General features: G+C 31.8%; 3 protein-coding genes and 1 long non-coding RNA gene across 4 annotated transcripts; 3 read left to right on the top strand and 1 right to left on the bottom strand.

Moving 5' to 3' along the window:
- Positions 645–1457, top strand: LOC107643070. Its single transcript, XM_021112693.1, has one exon. It carries the CDS (start codon positions 645–647, stop codon positions 1455–1457), a length of 813 nt encoding a protein of 270 aa, XP_020968352.1.
- LOC107643086 lies at positions 4757–5807 on the bottom strand. The gene is made up of 2 exons (XR_001620749.2): positions 5743–5807; positions 4757–5419 (listed from the first exon to the last, which is right to left on the bottom strand). It is a non-coding gene; the product is annotated as an uncharacterized LOC107643086 (long non-coding RNA).
- Positions 7877–8692, top strand: LOC110267365. The gene has a single exon (XM_021112696.1). The coding sequence runs from the start codon at positions 7877–7879 to the stop codon at positions 8690–8692; it is 816 nt and encodes a 271-aa protein (XP_020968355.1).
- LOC107643089 lies at positions 17500–18650 on the top strand. The gene has a single exon (XM_016346649.2). It carries the CDS (start codon positions 17568–17570, stop codon positions 18378–18380), a length of 813 nt encoding a protein of 270 aa, XP_016202135.1. The 5' UTR covers positions 17500–17567; the 3' UTR covers positions 18381–18650.

Raw genomic sequence — 19438 nt, forward strand, 5'->3', positions numbered from 1 at the left:
TAATATATAAAAAAATTGTTTGTGCTGTTAGTGATCGTTTGCTAAATAAATGAGATAATACTCAATTTGGTCTCTAAATTTGCATACGAGCTTTAATTTAGTCCTTAAAATTTTAATTGTTTTTATTTAGTCTCTAAATTTTGTGAACATGATTGTTGTTAGTCCTTGAAACAATTTTTAATATACAGGGTATGCTGCACTAGAATATGTAAAATGATGTTGTTTTAGTTTTGACACTCAAATAACCCAAAAATAATATCATAAATGGTGTTTATTGAAACTTTATCTAATAAAATAAGTGAGGGCAACATCATTTTTGAGTTATTTAAATGCTAAAATCAAAACTACGTCATTTTATATGTTTAGCTTAGCATTTGATTGCCCATTTTAATACTCCATTAACGTTCTTGAACTAACAATCGTCTCAGAGACTAATGTGAAGTATGTTTATAAAATTTAGAGCCCAAGAAAAAGAAAATTAAATAATTTTAGAGCCCAAAAAGAAGAAAGTTGTACGGAGGAACAACAACGCTGATCGCCTGATCCTCCGAAAGATATAAACAAAGCATTAAAGGTAGCTGAGTACTCCATCTGCATGTCTTTGAAATGCAGTAAACAGAATTCCCCAAAACAAAAAAGTATATATGAGATTGTGGGTCTTGCTTATGAGACCTAACGAAGAAGGAAAGGTGCGGAGACTGGTGCGGAGAGTAGTGAGTGTTGGTTCAACCGTGGTTGGATTGCTGTGTTACGCTTACAGCACCAATTTCATCCACATTTTCGGAGAGTGGAACTGGTGGAAGATCTTTCTTTACATATTATTCAGTTGCCTCGCTTGTTTGGCCGTCTTTTTTCACGAAGCATGGAATATCATTTCCCAACAGCACGAAGGCCTTTCGAAATTCTTGGTTTTGACCTCCTCCACTGTCTTCTTAGTCTTCTCTGATAGAGCTAGAAATGGGGAATCAGATGCATACGGCGTCATCTCGTACGTTGCCTTCGCGGTCATGTCACTTGGTTGCAGTTTCACTGAACTCCTCACCACCTTCACGGGAGCTCTAATTGTACAGCTCATGGAAATCAAGTTGTACTTATGTGCTGTGGGAGTGTTTTTAAGCTTCATCTTCATTGTTCTAGCTCCCTATTTAAAAAGATATCTTGATGAAACCCAAGGTCAGTCTCAGCCTTCTAATCAATTTCGATCCTCCAGCCAAGATGAGCATCAAGTAATCGTTGACATAGATCCGCGAGTGGAATATGAGGAGTCGGTGGAGGCGAAGACGAGGGAGTCGACGGTTGAAGATGAGGAGGTGAGGCAGAGACCGGCGACGACGACGGAGTCCACGGGTGAATTTCAGGAGGTGAGGCAGAGGCGGGCGACGACGAGTAAGAATTCAACAATTTCCAAGGCTTTGGAGGATGCATTTGCTTATTTTAATAACTTTAAAGTCAAATGAGTAATTTTGAGTATTTTTTAAAATGAAAAAAGTTGTTCGGAGAAACAACAACGCTGATCGCCTGATCCAGATCCTGATTCAGAGTAGATTTATGATTATGATGATGATTAATTATAGGTGCTTCTATATATCAGATTGTATTGTATGATCAGTAATAAAATTAAAATATCTTCTTCTAATAAACTTGTCCTGTAATACCTATATTATTAGCTCTGCAAATTTATGTTCTAATATCTAATCTTACTAAATATAAAGAGTACTTGAAAGCTAATATGATTAATTTTTTGCAACTAATAATTGATATTTACCTTTTCCCTAAAGAATATAAAAGTAACTTTAATTTCGGATTCCATGTGTATTTTGCGTTTTGCGTTTCATTTGGCTCGTCCGTCGATGAATGTCTTCAAGCTTCTCGTCGGGATGAGTTATACGTCGGCAAGGAGAGAATAATGGGGTGGGTACCTGCAAAAGACACTCCAACGCTCAAGTCAGTAAGTGTTTAAGAGGTATATAATAATTCTATGAATATAGAATGTAAGACATGAAATGAAAGTTATCATGTGTTATGTTGTGTTTATAATAATTCTATGAATATAGAATGTAAGACATGATATAGAACTTATCATGTTGCCCTCCGAGATTAGATATAGAAGGTTCCTTTTATAGGCATAGAATTGATGTTATGACCGTTTGGTCATTAAGATAAAAATGATGGTCATTAAGTCGGTAATGAAGGTGTCAGTTACAAGCAAAAGAATGAATGATAGTTAACGCCGAGTTATAACTCATAATGCATAATAAAGACTGAGTTATAAGGTGACGGATCACAGCCCCCAAGCTTTGTCCGCCGATCATATGATCCAGGCTAAGCTTAGAAAATATAATGAGTTATAACTCGGTTAAAAGATAAGTGAATAATGATATGGTGAGCCCCCAAGCTTAGTCGGGTTATTATGTCGGCACTTATTCAAAAAATAATTGAGTGATAAGAGTCATTCAATCAAGATAGTTGTGTGGGGGATACTTTTCCGCTTAAGAACAATTTTAGCATTTGATTGTATATGAACTAAAAAGCTCAAAGATAGATATCCATTGACGGAATCGATTGTATGATCCGAGGATATAATGGTTAATTGTCTTGGGAATTTTTCCAACCCACAACAACTTATTGATAAATTTCTCGCTCAAAGCAATTAGTTATTGAATATTTACAATTTATAGTGAAGGTCTGACATGAATAAGATAAATTGAGAAAATGAATAGGTATAAAGTCGTAACATATATTGAATAATATATATTGTAAAAGTAAAATAGTTCAAAGTAAAACAAATATACCTTTAAAGTTGATAATTGTAGAGAAGAAGACGTCATACATGTCAAATGTGAATATTTGAATTTTGTTTTGTAGGACATGCTTTAATTTGATAATAAAGCAATAAGATAACAGTTATTGAATTATACATTTTTATAATGTTTCTAGCAATTATAGTATGACAAGGGATATTCTTCGTGCAATAATAGTAAATTACCTGTTTAATTTTCTACATTAAACAAATAGTTACATAAAATTTAATAGCATAAAGTGAATGGTGTAACAGTTATATACAATTGATATATAATTAATTTTTTATGGAATCCAATTTTAAGATTTGAACTTATCATTACTGTCATTTAATTGTATAAATGAAATCATTAAACAATAAAAATATAGCACCTAATGAAATAAAAATTCAATTGACATGGTTGTTATATGTCATTATTGTATAAAACATATATTGAGGTTTGAATATGACTAATAAATCAGTAAATATTAGTTACACAAAATATAAATGCAAAAATATGTGTGAATAAAATAAATAATGTTATTTGTGTGAGTAGAGAACTTTAAAAAAGTAAGCAAAATTGATAAGTGAGTTTGTATTCGGATTGATTGAAAATCGAGTTTGTTCTCGAATTGATTGAAAGCCGAGTTTGTTTTCGGATTGGTTCATTGATCGATTATGAGATGTGAAATATTATGATACGTAAAAATGAAGCAATTTGAATGTATAAAGTACATACTTTATAAAAAGTTACGATAGATTAAAATTTGATAAGAGGTATTAAATAAAATATTAAATAAGATTGTTGAGATTGGTTCAAAAATTTGAATATAAATCAAGTTTTATGAACCTAAGGGGAGTGGGAATTATTTTACTCGTCCCCACAGACGACGCCAATTGTTCTTGCTGAGTTTGGTCGGTGTATAGCTCGTCCGTCGATGAATGTCTTCAAGCTTCTCGTCGGGATGAGTTATACGTCGGTAAGGAGAGAACAAGGGGGTGGGTACCTGCAAAAGACACTCCAACGCTCAAGTCAGTAAGTGTTTAGGAGGTATATAATAATTCTATGAATATAGAATATAAGACATGAAATGAAAGTTATCATGTGTTATGTTGTGTTTATAATAATTCTATGAATATAGAATGTAAGACATGATATAGAACTTTATTATGTTGCCCTCCGAAATTAGATATAGAAGGTTCCTTTTATAGGCATAGAATTGATGAATAGAATTGATGTTATGACCGTTTGGTCATTAAGATAGAAATGATGGTCATTAAGTCAATAATGAAAGTGTCAGTTACAAGCAAAAGAATAAATGATAGTTAACGCCGAATTATAACTCATAATGCAAGGTGACGGATCACTAATAATTAATTTTAGTCATTAATCCTAACGTACACGAAATATTACTCATATTTAAACTGTGTCTGTATAAGCTACAATAATAAAGGTTTATTACCGTTGTTCTTATCAAAGATTCGATTATATTATATATAACAATTTTATTATACATTTAAATATTTTTGACATTTAAATCTAATTAAATTAATCTAAACTTAACAAAAATCAGTTTTATTCACAAAAACATCTAGACACATCTAGACACGCTACAACTCTCTTCACTATTGTGCGCTTTTTCATAGCTTTTTCATATGTAAAAGAAATATAAATAACGCTGTATTATTAAATGCTCAATATAATGTCAGGGACGGTCACTGGTTAAGTCTATCTCTGTGGACCAAAACGAGTGGCTGGAATATGGTCAAGGTCAACAAAATTCACCCATTAATTATATATTAATATAAACTAAAAAACATGGCGAATATATATTTAATTATTTATAGCATCAGCATGCATTACACACCGTTGTTTGCGTCACATACTTTCCGAGTACGTTTTCATTTATTACTTCTGTTAATTAAATCCCAAAACCAAATGGGAGTTGAAATTTAAATTTCTGAGTGTTCTCGTGCAACTTATCATCGAAAGATAGTATATATACCTTTCCGATATCCTCGGCTAATAAATCCACAATAAATCCACAATAGAGAAGAAGTAAAACACTCTACGTAAGGTGAGAATCTCGCACCAACCAAATTCAGAAGTTGATCCCCAGTAATCAACCCTAAAAAATTGAACACTACTAAAACATTCACCTAACGGATATTTCCTAGCTCATTATCTATTTAAACGGACGAGCAAAGCCTGAAAAGGCATAGGAAAAACACAGGCGCTAATAGATTATTGAGAAACTGAACACTAATACCGATCATACGGATATCTCATTTTTATTTTCTGCTCTTTAAAAAGTTTATTAAAATTCTATGCTGACTTGAGCGTCGGAGTCCTTTTACGTCGAGGTCAACGGTTCCAAGGAGACCACTTCCGAACTTCTGACGGATCGTATCGCGAACTATACCTCGGGAGCATCTTCTGCACGGAACATTTGGCGTCCACCGTGGGGCCACGCCCCTCATCCCTTCTTTATACGCCTTGTACTCTCTTTTCTTTTCAGAAGCCGAAGCATGATGGACCAATCGGACACTCAACAACATCCTCGTACAAACGCGGACCTTATGGCAGCCAACGCTGTTCTACTTGCGGAAAATCAGCGCATGGCCAAACTATTAGCTACGCTACAAGATAACGGCGAGAGGAAAAACGTCAGCAAGAAGAAGAATACTGACCAACATGAAGAACACCAATTAGAGTCTAACGCAAAGACGAGAAACCCCGCCTCCCCCGAAAACAGGGAGACGACGAACTAACCCTTTTTCTGGAGAAATTATGAGTTTCAAAATGCCTAAAAATTTTACACTCCCTATGACTCTGGCACCTTACAAGGGGATCGGAGATCCTAAAGTTCATGTCACAAAATTTGAATCCATGATGTTCATCAATAGTGTCTCCGATCCCCTTAGATATCTATGTAACTTATTAAGTGCCAAGTAACATTTACCGTGGTTTAATCTCTTGTACTAACTCCGATAGGGTTGAATCGCTGCCTATGGAATTGGCCATTCATTAGTAACGACGAATCAAGGAAACTAACAAACAATTCACACTTCCTAGAAAAGCAGAGCAGAATTAATACGAAAATTGCAGATGAATTCAAGGATATGTCAAGAACAAGTCCACAATTCCGGGCTCCTCGGCTATTGCTCGCAAAGCATCAACATCATCCTGACTGTAGGTTCCAAACTGTTGCCCTTCCGGTGATTTTCTCCCGGATAAATAGGCCACAGATAAACCTGTATATAAGCCATATGAAATACACCAAAGACACGATATCAAATCACGAAAATAGATAACACAATCCAAACATTATGCTAAACTGCTGCTAAATATGACTGATTAATTTGACATGTTCAGCGATATGTCAGGGACTGACACTGGTTAAGTCTATCGATCTCTGTGGACTATAGTATGGTATAGTACAGAAGACCAAAACGAGTGGCTGGAATATGGTCAAGGTCAACAAAATTCACCCATTAATTAATTTATTAGTACGTATATATATATAAACTATAAAACATGGCGAATCTGAGGTATATATGTATAGCATCAGCATGCATTACACACCGTTGTTTGCGTCACATACTTTCCGAGTACATTTTCATTTATTAATTCTGGGTGGATTGGTAATTAAATCCCAACACCAAATGGGAGTTGAGTGTTTCATGCAGTTTATCATCAAAAGATACCATGCAATAATAATGCATCTTTAGAAAGGATATATCTTTTCCATCACATACTTTCCACTTTCCAGCATCACAATATGTTTTCTGCACCCGTCAAAGATAGTGAACACCATTTGCCTCTACATACCATGTGTGAATTGAATCGCTATTCTACTTATAATAACTTTTCTCTTAAATTAATTATTTATACTTGTGGAACTCATCACCTAATTAATTAGTTTAATTTATACATAAATTATTGTTATTCAATATGTTTTAGTGTATCTATCGTTGTATACATCTGATTGCAACAGTTATTAAGAAAAAGTTTGATAGGTTAATATGGGTTCCAGAGTTTTAGTCTTAATACTGAATCTACTACCTATCTAACTCGAAACTATGTCTGCCAAATTGGAGAAAACTTTGTATTCAACCGCACCTACCCAATCTAACTACTATTTTGCGAGTAAAGTAGCTAGATCCAAAACAAAATAACAACAAATTAAATATGTTGCTAATAAAATTAAACCCCATGTTCCAACATTAAGAAATAAGAAATTCCAGTTAATAACAACTAGTAAATTAAAGATACAACTTTCATTATTTAAAATATAATAATTGCTAATTAAAATCGTAAAAATGATGATTTTAAAAAAAAAAGGAGAATTCTATGGTACTTACAGCAAAAATAAGCATAATATACTGACCTTACGTGTCAATTAATGAGAATTGAAGGCAATTTTGTTTTTAAAATGAAAAAAATTAAAATAAAAGAAAACGTTCTAATAGTACGTTAATGAGAAATACAATCATACATCACGTCAATCTGTAATATTTTTAATTTTATTGGAATTGATGCATTTATGGCCTCATTATAAAATAAAAAATAGGATAAATTATTAGTTATATTTGAGTAAAAGCTGAAATTAAAATAATTTTATTTATAAAAATATACATTAACTTAATATTTATTAAAATATTTAATTATTTTTTTAATTTTTATAATTTTATTAAATTTATAATTAAGTTATTATATTTTTTAATTAAATTGTTATATTATTTTTAATTTTATATTTACGTCTTTTTTTATGTAAAAAATATTAAAATTAATTGAATATTTCTATTAAAAATCTAATTAATATTTTATTTTAAAAAAATTACCTTCAATCTTCCGTGACTAACACCTAAGATCAGTATATCATGCTTATTTGTGTGATAAGCACAGTAGAACTTCCCAAAAAAAAAAGTTTAAGACCATTTTGATTTTGGGCCAAGTTAGACCCACAAAGAGGAAATATTGTTAGGTGCCTGATCCTCCGAAAGATATAGACAAAGCATTAAAGGTAGCTGAGGACTCCATCTGCATGTCTTTGAAATGCAGTAAACAGAATTCCCAAAAACAAAAAAGTATATATGAGATTGTGGATCTTGCTTATGAGACCTAACGAAGAAGAAAAGGTGCGGAGACTAGTGAGTGTTGGTTCAACCGTGGTTGGATTGCTGTGTTACTCTTACAGCACCAATTTCATCCACCTTTTCGGAGAGTGGAACTGGTGGAAGATCTTTCTTTACCTCTTATTCAGTTGCCTCGTTTGTTTGGCCGTCTTGTTTCATAAAGCATGGAATATCATTCCCCACCAGCACGAACGCCTTTCGAAATTCTTGGTTTTGACCTCCTCCACTGTCTTCTTATTCTTCTCTGATAGAGCTTCGAATGGGGAATCAGATGCATACGGCGTCATCTCGTACGTTGCCTTCGCCGTCATGTCCCTTGGTTGCAGGTTCAGTGAACTCCTCACCGTGTTCACGGGAGCTCTAATTGTACAGCTCATGGGAATCAAGTTGTTCTTAGGTGCTGTGGGAGTGGTTTTATGCTTCATCTTCATTGTTCCAGCTCCCTATTTTGTTGAAACCCAAGGTCAGTCTCAGCCTTCTAATCAATTTCAATCCTCCAGCCAAGATGAGCATCAACAAGTAATCGTTGACATAGATCCGCGGGTGGAAGATGAGGAGTCGGTGGAGGCGAAGACGAGGGAGTCGAAGGTTGAAGACGACGAGGTGAGGCAGAGGCCGGCGACGACGACGGAGTCCACGGGTGAAGACGAGAAGGTGGAAACGAAAGCGGACGATTTCATAAACAAGTTCAACAAGCAGCAGCTGAAGCTGCAGAGGACTCGTTCCAGTATCCGTTACAAAGAGATGCTCAAAGCAAACTGGGGAAAAGACTAAACGGCCCTTCCACACCATTAGTAATTGTGTATCTTCATAGAGATATATATAGTTGGGTGAAGTTATTGTATTTGTACCAGATCAAATTAATGAGAGTAGGATTATGATGATGATTAATTATAGGTGCTTCTATGTCAGATTGTATTGTATGATTAGTAATAAAATTAAAGTATCTTCTTCTAATGAACTTGTCCTATAATACCTATATTATTAGTTCTCTGATCTGCATATTTTAAGAGTACTTGAAAGCTAATATGATTAATTTTTTGCAACTAATAATTGATATTTACCTTTTCCCTAAAGAATATAAAAGTAACTTTAATTTCGGATTTGATGTGTATTTTGCGTTTTGATTATCATTTGTCCAGTTCATCCCTTCTTTTTCTCCACCCATTAAAAGACTTTTTCTACAATGTTGTCACTTGTCAGCAAAAGAAATCAAAATAAATATGTATATTTAAACAAAAATATTATTTGTATACAAAATCAGACATTAAAATTAGTCACTAATATATTTATATATACATATATGTTGTATTTATATTTTAATATATATTTTATATTTTAATAACTAATTTTAACATTACTCATATTTAAACTGTGTCTGTATAAGCTACAATAATAAAGGTTTATTACCGTTGTTCTTACCAAAGATTCGATTATATTATATATAACAATTTTGTCGTACATTTAAATATTTTCGACAATTAAATCCAATTAAATTAATCTAAACTCAACAAAACTCAATTTTATTAACGAAAACATCTAGACACGCTACAACTCTCATCATTATTGTGAGCTTTTTCATATGTAAAAGAAGAAGAATGTTAGGGGTCAATAATTTTTGTGATTTGTAGTCATCAATAATAATTTTAATTGTATAAAATTTTATCCAATAATTTATTTTTTTTTTAGTTACATCCTAACCAAAATTTAACAAAGCTGCTGATTCCATAGACTTTTCCTTAAAAGAAATATAAATAACGCTGTATTATTAAATGTTCAATATAATGTCAGTGACTGGCACTGGTTAAGTCTATCTCTGTGGACCAAAACGAGTGGCTGGAATATGGTCAAGGTCAACAAAATTCACCCATTAACTAATTTATTAGTACGTATATATAAACTAAAAAACATGGCGAATCTGAGGTATATACGTAGGGAGATGCTACGATAAAGATGCCATTTTCATTCTTTCATAAAAACGTTTTTATTTTGTGGTTGTTATTGATTTAAAAGCGTATTATTAAAAGTGTTGCTTAAAGAGAAAGTATTACCCTTAATTGTTAACTTGGCTCTGATACCAATTTTTCATTTTCGATTTTTTTTTTAATTTCTTTTTCGAAATTTCTACTAACTCTTCGTATTTTGCTTCGAATAAGTTTATAATATGTATAGATTCAATTGGTGGCGCTTTATTTAAAGGATTTTGATAAAAATAATTTGCAACTTCATAATCTAAAGTATTGACCATTTTTACTATTTCTCTTGTATTTATTATATGATTATTTATTACTAGTCCTTAATATATATTTATAATTCTGATTTCATATTTATAGTTTTTTAATTCTGATATAATTTTTATCATAATTATAATATTCTTTTTTGCATGGATTATTGTATATCATTCTTCATTTTTTCTTTCAACAGCTTTAATTCTTTTAAATCATAATATGGTTTTCCAGGCATTTATAAATTTTTTAAATTTAATTCCAACTTGTTTATATTTATTCTTATTTCTATCTTTTTTATTATAAGATCATCAATTTCGATCTGAAGATTATTTAATTCTCTTTTATACTATTCTATTTTACTTTTTAATTTTCTCGCTCTTTTTCTTTTTATTTTATTTTCTGGTTTTTCAATTTTTTTATACTTCATAAATTAGGTAATCTTAAAATAGTTTTGTTTAACATTATTTATTTTAGAATTTCTACAAACTCTATCATCGCTTCATCACTATTTTCTATAGATTCTATTAATTTTTCTAGCTCTTCAACTTCTCTTTTCAACTTGTCATAGATTATTTTTAGAGCTTCAAATGCTCTTTGATTTATTTCAGAAAACTGCAAATAATTCAAACGATTTTCTCTTTCAAATAGCTCTTGTTTCTTATCTTGATAAGTTACATATATTTCTTCTTTATTTATTATCATAATTTAGTATTTAGGGTTTCATTTAATTTTTCGACCTTTTTTTGTTAATTCTTTTATTTCAGAATTTTCTTCTTTAATCTTTAACTTAGATAAACTTAAAGGGCTATTAATTTTAGATTCTCTTATTTGAAAATTCGATGAAACCAATTTTTCTGATGGTTCTTTTAATAATAGAACTGGATTTTCAATAGCTTTATATTTTGGTATTTCTGTTTTTATAATTTTCTGAAATAATTCATCGACATAAATTCTTTCTCTGTTCTTAAATATTATACTATGATGGCTATTTGTTAAAGCATAATTTATTGCATATGTAATTGAAAATGGTTCATCATCTTGTTCCATTAAATTCTTTCTGTGAAATTTATAAGCCAAACTTATAGATCTTCCAAGATTTTCAGTTGATAAAGGTATAGCATATCCAAGATGGGCATTAAATTTAATATTTACGTTTGCCAGGTTTCCATGAACAATTCTAATTATTTGATCTATTGGGTCATCAGTAATTCTTTTGTCACAGATTGCTAAACTTATTGGTGAATTAATTCCTTTCATATATGTAGATTTGATTAAGACTTGTATAGTACTAATATGAATCTATCCAATTTTAGATCTTTTTTGTTGATCTTTAATTTTCTCAATCTGTTTACTTAATTCTTCATCGTTTATCAAAGCTATTTCAAGTTCTCTATTGGCACATTTTATCTTTATAGGGAATTCAAGTTGAATTTTTTCATAGTATATTATATTTTTTCTATTAAAAACTTCTTTTAAAAGATTTTGTTTATTAAAATTTTCATTTGATTTGAGATTTAATTCTGTTTTTAGAACAGCCTGTTTTTCATTATCTAATAAAGCAGTTAATCTATAATAATCAGATTCTTCTGTTAATTCTAAACTTTCTAAATAATTCATAACTAAAAGACTAGGATGAAGATGTACCTTTCTGGAGAAAAACTTCATTTATTTAGTATATTTTACATAAGGTGTTTTTATCTCCAGAGGGGAGATTGTAGATACTAACTCCAAAGGGAAGTTTTGAACTATTTTTTCCTAAGAGAATTCTTTGTCAGACTACAGAATCGCCTCGGCAGCTTCCTCCTTGCTCTCCTAGCATATGAGTACTCTTAGCCTTCTGCTTTCTGTTTTCTGATGCTTCTTCAATTGCCTAAGCAACCTATTTATAGTAGTTGGGTCTGATGGACAATTCCCATCCTTACCCTTCTTATGACGTCATTGTTTGTTATCTTGCACCAGCTACATTATTGGTGCTTTATGACCTAAGCGCTTACGTCATTATGCAATAATGTTGAGGGATGCTTCAGATGCACTGTCCTCTTCTTTTATCATGTGGGCTTCAGATGTACTGTCCTCTTCTTTTACCATGTGGGTTGATTCCGTTTCATTATTGCTTTCTTCAGATATTTCTGAGGCACATAGCTGGCACTTGTGGTCTTCTCTATCTTTTATCAAATAGCAGAGATTTCTCTTTATCCCTTCAGGGAGTTTTTCTAAAAGTCCAGATAAGTTGTAGAATGCTGATTCAAATTCCACCAAGAGTCTCATCTCTCTTTCTTCAATTTCATTTCTTTTGCTGGACACGAGCAGAGTATTTCTACTTTTATAATTAATCCTTGTGTGAGATTTCTTTGTTATTTTTTGAGTTCTTTCAAAGACCCTTGCTAATGTGCTGGCTAGTCTTCCTTCATGGCTGTAAATTGTTAAATCTTGAATTTGATCAATTGGTTGAAAATTTCCTGGGAAGACGGACATGAATATTACTTGGTGTGCTGGAACCAAGCATTCTTCTTCTTCATTAAAAATAGGTTGACTATTTGTAAATTTTAGGGATACATCCCTCGGATTTACATTGTCAATCATATTTTTAAATCTCTTTACTGCATCAACAAATCCTGCAGGAAACTCACTAATAATTTTTAGATCATTAAAAATTAAAATTGTATCAATTATTCCATACTGGAAGAACTGATAAGGGTCAGATGGGAAAGCATCTGGAAAGATAACCAGCTTTGTTAGCTGTTCTTTGGTAATAGGAAAATATCCCAAAATTGCCCTTTTTTCTTCAGTCCAATTCAGGACTATATTAAGGGTTTCTCTGAGATTTGATCTACAGACCCTTTTCTTTTCCTTGATTTCAGCTCTTGTAGGAATGTTTCTTATTATTCCTGTTCTCTGGGTTTGAATTGGAGCTTTATCTGCTCTTTTTAGGGTTTGCTCTGAATGAAGAGCTTCATATTCCCTGAAGGATTTTTTTGCCTCTTCCAGTGTTAAAAATCCTCCTTTGTGAATTATTCTTGATTGATGTGTGAATGGTGCTGCTTTTTCCCAGGCATCATATACTTCTTTCATGGGGCCATTATAAATTACATAATATTTTTTATCCTGGGTGGATTTTTTAATAATTTCAGCAATTGTTATATTTTCTGAAATTTTTTCTTCACCTGATTTGTCCACCATGCTTAGCTGGCTGAACTCTGATGGTTTCGGTTGTTGTGTTGATTTCATTGATTGAATGACCTTTTTGAGAGATTGGATCTGCGTTCTTATTTGCTGACAATGCTTGCATTTTTCAAGCTCTTGCTCATATTTTTGAATTTCTTGATCTAATGCGTTGTAGACGAACTCCATTCTCTTGTTAATGTATCTGCAATAACATTTTTGTCACCTTTAATATATTCAATCTTTATTGGATATTGTAACAAAAATAATTGCCATCTTACCAATCGTCCATGATTATAATCAACTTTTAAATTATATCGTATGAAACCTGTTAGGTAACTTGAATATGTCCTTAATGTAAATTCTCTGGGTAGTAAATCAATTTTTCATTTTTTAAGAGATTTAATTGCTGCTAGAGTTTCCTTTTCATGAGTAGTATATCTCTGTTCTGTTGGAGTGAAAGTCCCTGAAATATACCTGCAAAGTAATTCCTTTGGGGAATATTTATAATCTAGTGATTCTTTTTCTTGTTCCAAACTTCTTATAGCTTTCTTAGCTTTTAGACATCCTGACCAGGTTATGTCTGAAGCATCTGTTTCTACTATTAAGTAGTCGTTTTCTTCTAGAATATAAAGTTCTGGAAGTTTTTCACATAATTCTTTGACTCTTTGAATTTGCATACTATCTTTTTCTTCCCATTTCCATTCTTTTTTAGTACTTATTTTTGGAAATAAGCTTTTAGTGTATTCTGTTATATTCTTTAAAAATCCTTTCTTGATCAGAAATATAATTTATACACCATAAAAATCTTTGTAATTATTTTCTATCTTCTATTTTATTAGGAAATAAATTTACCTTTCCTAGAACATTTGGTTGAAGTTTTAGCTTTCCTTGAGTGGATAGAATTAATCCAAGAAACTCCATTTCTTGTTTTGCTATTCTTGCTTTCTTTTTGCTAAGAACTAATCCTATGATAAAATCCATTCCAGAATCTAACATATATATAGATGGAACAATGAACCTATAATTTTGAATAAATATTTCAGCCATATCTGCTTTTTGGTCAATTTTATGTATTGATTTGTCAGCTATTCTAACTCTTAATGGTTTCTTTAATTTTTTCCAATCAAGTTTTATATTTATACTAGCAAAGCATTGTGTTGCTCCAGTATCTATGAAAGCATTTATAAACTTTTCTATTATTTTTATAGTAATAAATGTGGCATTATTACTCAGTCTCTGAGTCTGTTTCTGAGACATATTCAAAAATATAGTCTAAGTTATCATCAGATTCTTCTAATGGTTCCATGAAACAAGACTTAGCGATTTCTATTTGTTTGGTAAGGTTATTTTTATCCTTCTTTTTTGGACATTCATTTGCATAGTATCTTTCTTCTTGGCAATACCAACACTTACAGTTTTCTTTTTTATTTGGGCAATAGTCATTTTTTTGTCTTTTGTTTTTATTGTTATTTCTTTTTCTAAAATACCTCTTTTTTTCTCCGGTTTGGATAGTATTTTCTTTTTTTAAATTGATATTTTCTTTTTCTTTGAAAATTTTTATTAAGACCATATTTTTGAGGTATCTCTTCATTATCCTGACAGCAAATTCTAATTATATTTGCAAATCTTTTTTGAGTTGCTTCTTGCATACAACGTTCTTTTATTTCCTCTCTTATTACAGAGGTTGCTCCACAAAAATTATTTTCAATTGTCCCTCTATTTATTTCTCTTATAAATCTTCCCATTATAAATTCATTAGCAGGATATGGAAGTTTTGTTATATACATACTAAGATAATGGTCTTTATCTTCTTCTTTTAATTTATAATAATGTATTCTATATTCACATATATAAGACTCCACATTACATAAATCATATATCTGAATATTAGCTAAATGATTTTTTGCTTCTTGATATTCTTTATATAGAATCATCATTATATGTAATATCTTATCATATGCTGTTGTTTTTGTTGCTAATTCTTCTATTATTTGGTTTTCTATTGATGTCATATAATCTCTTACAGTTCCTTTAGTATGAAACCCTATGTAATTCCAAATATCTCTTCCAGACAATTCACTAAGTTTTGGATTAGTAAAAGCTTCTAATAAGAAGGAATTCAACCAGTTCTCAAAAATTTCTTTTTCATTCTTTTTACAGTCTAAATCGAGCATTCTTTCTCCTTCCATTTCCTGGATTTTAGGAACGTATTTTGATGGTATTTTTGTATATTTTGAATATTTATTTATAAACCCTTTTTTAAAAGCATAATTATCAAAACCTGTTTCCCATTTAAATTGAGATTGATTATCCTTAGATGTTCCAGCTTCATTTTTTACTTGTATCGGAATTGATGGTTCTTCGTCACTTGAATAATCTAGGATGTGTTCTTCATTTTCTATATTTTCAGAATTTACTAATTCTTCTTCTATTTGAAATCCCTGTTCCATAATATTATTTTCTTGAGCCATTTTTAATTGTTTAAAAAGCATTGTAACTTCTTCTAATTTTTCTTCAATATTCATAATTTCAATGGTGGTTTTACTTTTAATTCTGTTATGTTAATTATATTTTGAAATTTTTCTTCTTTGGGATTCTCTTTCTGAAAGTATTTATTTAATATCTGTTTGATTTCGTTTATATTATGTTCCTCTCTTTCCTTATTTCTTTGAAATTTTATGGATACTAATATTTCTTCAAGTATATCTACTATAGAATTTAATTGTGGGTTAAAAGTATGATAAAGATGTGGGGAATTATTTTCATGGTAACATTTTTTAGAAATTCCGTGTGAAATATAAGTTTTTTCAGGTTTTTGAAGTCCTTCAATAAAACTTATAGTAAAATAAAGATTTTGAAAAAAATCATTTTGTATTGATTTTAAGAATTCAGTGTCATTACAGTTAACATTAGTTAAAATCATTAGTTTTTGATCTATTAGTTTTGATAATTTAATTATTTCTTCTCTTAAATCTTCTAATTTACTTTTTTTCATTAGGTGACGCTTTTCTTTATGAAAAATTATGGTTTTAAGTGAAAAGTGTGGCTTTAGAATGTATGGTTTAGATTTTGGCACGTAGGAGTTTTTACCATAAAATTGTTTTTGGGATCTTTATTTAAGTGGTGTCCATATATATATAGCATCAGCATCCATTACACACCGTTGTTTGCGTCACATACTTTCCGAGTACGTTTTCATTTATGAATTCTGTTAATTAAATCCCAACACCAAATGGGAGTTGAAATTTAAATTTCTGAGTGTTCTCATGCAACTTATCATCCAAAGATACCATGCAATAATAATGCATCTTTAGAGAGGATATATCTTTTCCATTACATACTTTCCACTTTCCAGCATCACAATGTGTTTTCTGTACCACTATAATCTCGTCAAAGATAGTGAACACCACATGGCATACGCATATGCCTCTATATACCATGTGTGAATGATTGCTATTCTACTTATAGACTTATAGTAATAGTAATAATAATTGTTGAGAAACATAATACTAACCAAGTTAATTATTTGGTTTTCGTAGCTCCTTCCTTGAAGCTAAGAAGAGGGTTCTAGAACTCATAAATTTCAAGTTAAGTTTTCTCTTTAATTATTTATAATTGTGGAACTCATCACCTAATGAGTGTATACATAAAGAGAAAGTATTGTTATTCAATATGTTTTACTAGTGTATATCGTTGTATACATCTGATTGCAATAGTTATTAAGAAAAACTTTGATATGCATGTTGTTTCTTTTTCTTTTAAAAAAAAAATATTAATATGGGTTCCAGAATTTTAGTCTTAATATCAAATCTACTATCCTATCTAACTCGAAGCTATGTCTGCCAAATTGGAGAAAACTTTGTATTCAACCGCACCTACTCAATCTAACTACTATTTTACGAGCAAAGTAGCTAGCTAGATCCAAAACAAATAACAACAAATTAAATATGTTGCTAATAAAATTAAACCCCATGTTCCAACATTAAGAAATAAGAAATTCCAGTTAATAACAACTAGTAAATTAAAGATACAACTTTCATTATTTAAAATATAATAATTGCTCGGAACATTCACATCAACCATTCCACGAAGACATACATACATACAATACAAACAAAAGCACATGTTTAGTTTTCTTCTTTAAGCATGCTACAAGAAGTAAACGTCAACCATGGCACCCTACAACTCATCTCATCGTCACTTATAAATTTCTTCAACCTTTTTTTGAGTTCATTTACTCTTCACATACAGCATCTATGGCAGAACCAACAGCTTCAATGACGCTTCTCATAGCCAGCTGGTTAACACCTTCTTCCCTCTTCATCTTTGTCAACCTCGTAATTGGCACCATTGCCATCACCTCCCGCTTCACCTCCTCCCACAACAACCGAATTCAAGAACATGAACTCCAACACCCTTTCACTCGCTCACCCTCCCTCCTGCAACGAGTCAGATCCTTCAGACTCACTCATCAATACACCTACGACACAACGCCGAGTACTGCCGAATCCGGTGAGTTCACTCAGCCTCAACTCGTTCGAACATCCTCGCTTTTGGAACGAGTCAGGTCCTTCAATTTCAGCCTCCACAAACACGAAACCACGGAAACATCACATGCAGAAAAAACAGATCATAACCAGTCCCAGGCCCAGGCCCAGGCCCAAACCAACCAACCGGAATCCGAAGAGCCGGAGAAACCGAAAGAAGTACCGCAGCTGAGTCGAACTCCGTCGCTGTTGCAGCGCCTTCAGTCTATGAACTTGTCGCGCCTCTACAAAGGAGAAGAAGAACCCGAACCAACCGAGGCAAGTGGTTCGGGTTCGGGTTCGGATCCGAGTCGGAAGGATGCTGAGATGAGGAAATCAGCGAGCGAGAGGGTGCATAGCGGGCGGGAGGAGGATGAGGAGTCGGTGGAGAGGCGGAGGCCGGCGACGACGAGGGAGTCGACGGGTGAAGACGAGGAGGTGGATGCGAAAGCGGACGATTTCATAAACAGGTTCAAGAAGCAGCTGAGGCTGCAGAGGGTTGATTCCATTCTCCGTTACAGAGAGATGCTCAGAGGAAACTGAATCCGCCATTGATGATGCAATGTGCGATGCTCAGCGAGTAACGTATTTTGTCTTATTTGCGTCAGGGGAAAAGACTAAACTGCCCTTCCACACCATTAGTAATTGTATGTGTGTCTTCACTCTTCATAGAGATACATAGTTGGGTGAAGTTATTATTGTACCAGATCAAATTAATGAGAGTAGGATTATGATGATGATTTATATATAGGTGCTTCTATATATCAGATTGTATTGTATGATCTGTAATAAAATTAAAGTATCTTCTTCTAATGAACTTGTCCTATTCTCTGCATATTTTAAGAGTACTTGAAAGCTAATATGATTAATTTTTTGCAACTAATAATTGATATTTACCTTTTCCCTAAAGAATATAAAAGTAACTTTAATTTCGGATTTGATGTGTATTTTGCGTTTAGATTATGAATTTTGATTATCATTTGTCCATTTCATCCCTTCTTTTTCTCTACCAATTAATTAAAAGCCTTTTTTCTACAATGTTGCATTCTTTTGTATGTATATTTAAATTGTGTCTGCATACGCTACAAGAATAAAGGTTTATTACAGTTGTTCTTATCAAAGATTCGATTATATTATATATAATTATTCTACTCACAAAATAAGTTAGCTAGGAAACTATGGTAAAAATAAGCATGTGTAAATGATGAATTAAAAATATGTTAATGGTTATTAGTAAAGATTTTCACGGTATTTAAATTATAAAAAGACTGATTGAGATATGTAAAGCATCAAGCATGTGATAGAAGGTGGAGGAACTTAAATTATAATCTCTTGATGATTATATTGAAGAATACTATATATCTCTTAAAATTAGCTTAATTATGTTATTTGTTGTGCTTGTAAATACATGCAGTAGGTCATAGATTTCTGCATGCGTGCTCCTTCGGAACAACTTTATTATAATTATCCAAAAAAGTTGTGTGCTTTGAGAAAGATGATGGATGCATGTTGGATAAGTTTGCATGAAAAATAGAAAATTATGTCTTGATTCTATTCTAATCACACAGCTAATTATGTCTTGTCAAGATAGTAGCTAGATG

The sequence above is a fragment of the Arachis ipaensis genome, chromosome B01, assembly GCF_000816755.2.
Source record: "Arachis ipaensis cultivar K30076 chromosome B01, Araip1.1, whole genome shotgun sequence".
In the NCBI taxonomy this organism is placed as follows: Eukaryota; Viridiplantae; Streptophyta; class Magnoliopsida; order Fabales; family Fabaceae; genus Arachis; species Arachis ipaensis.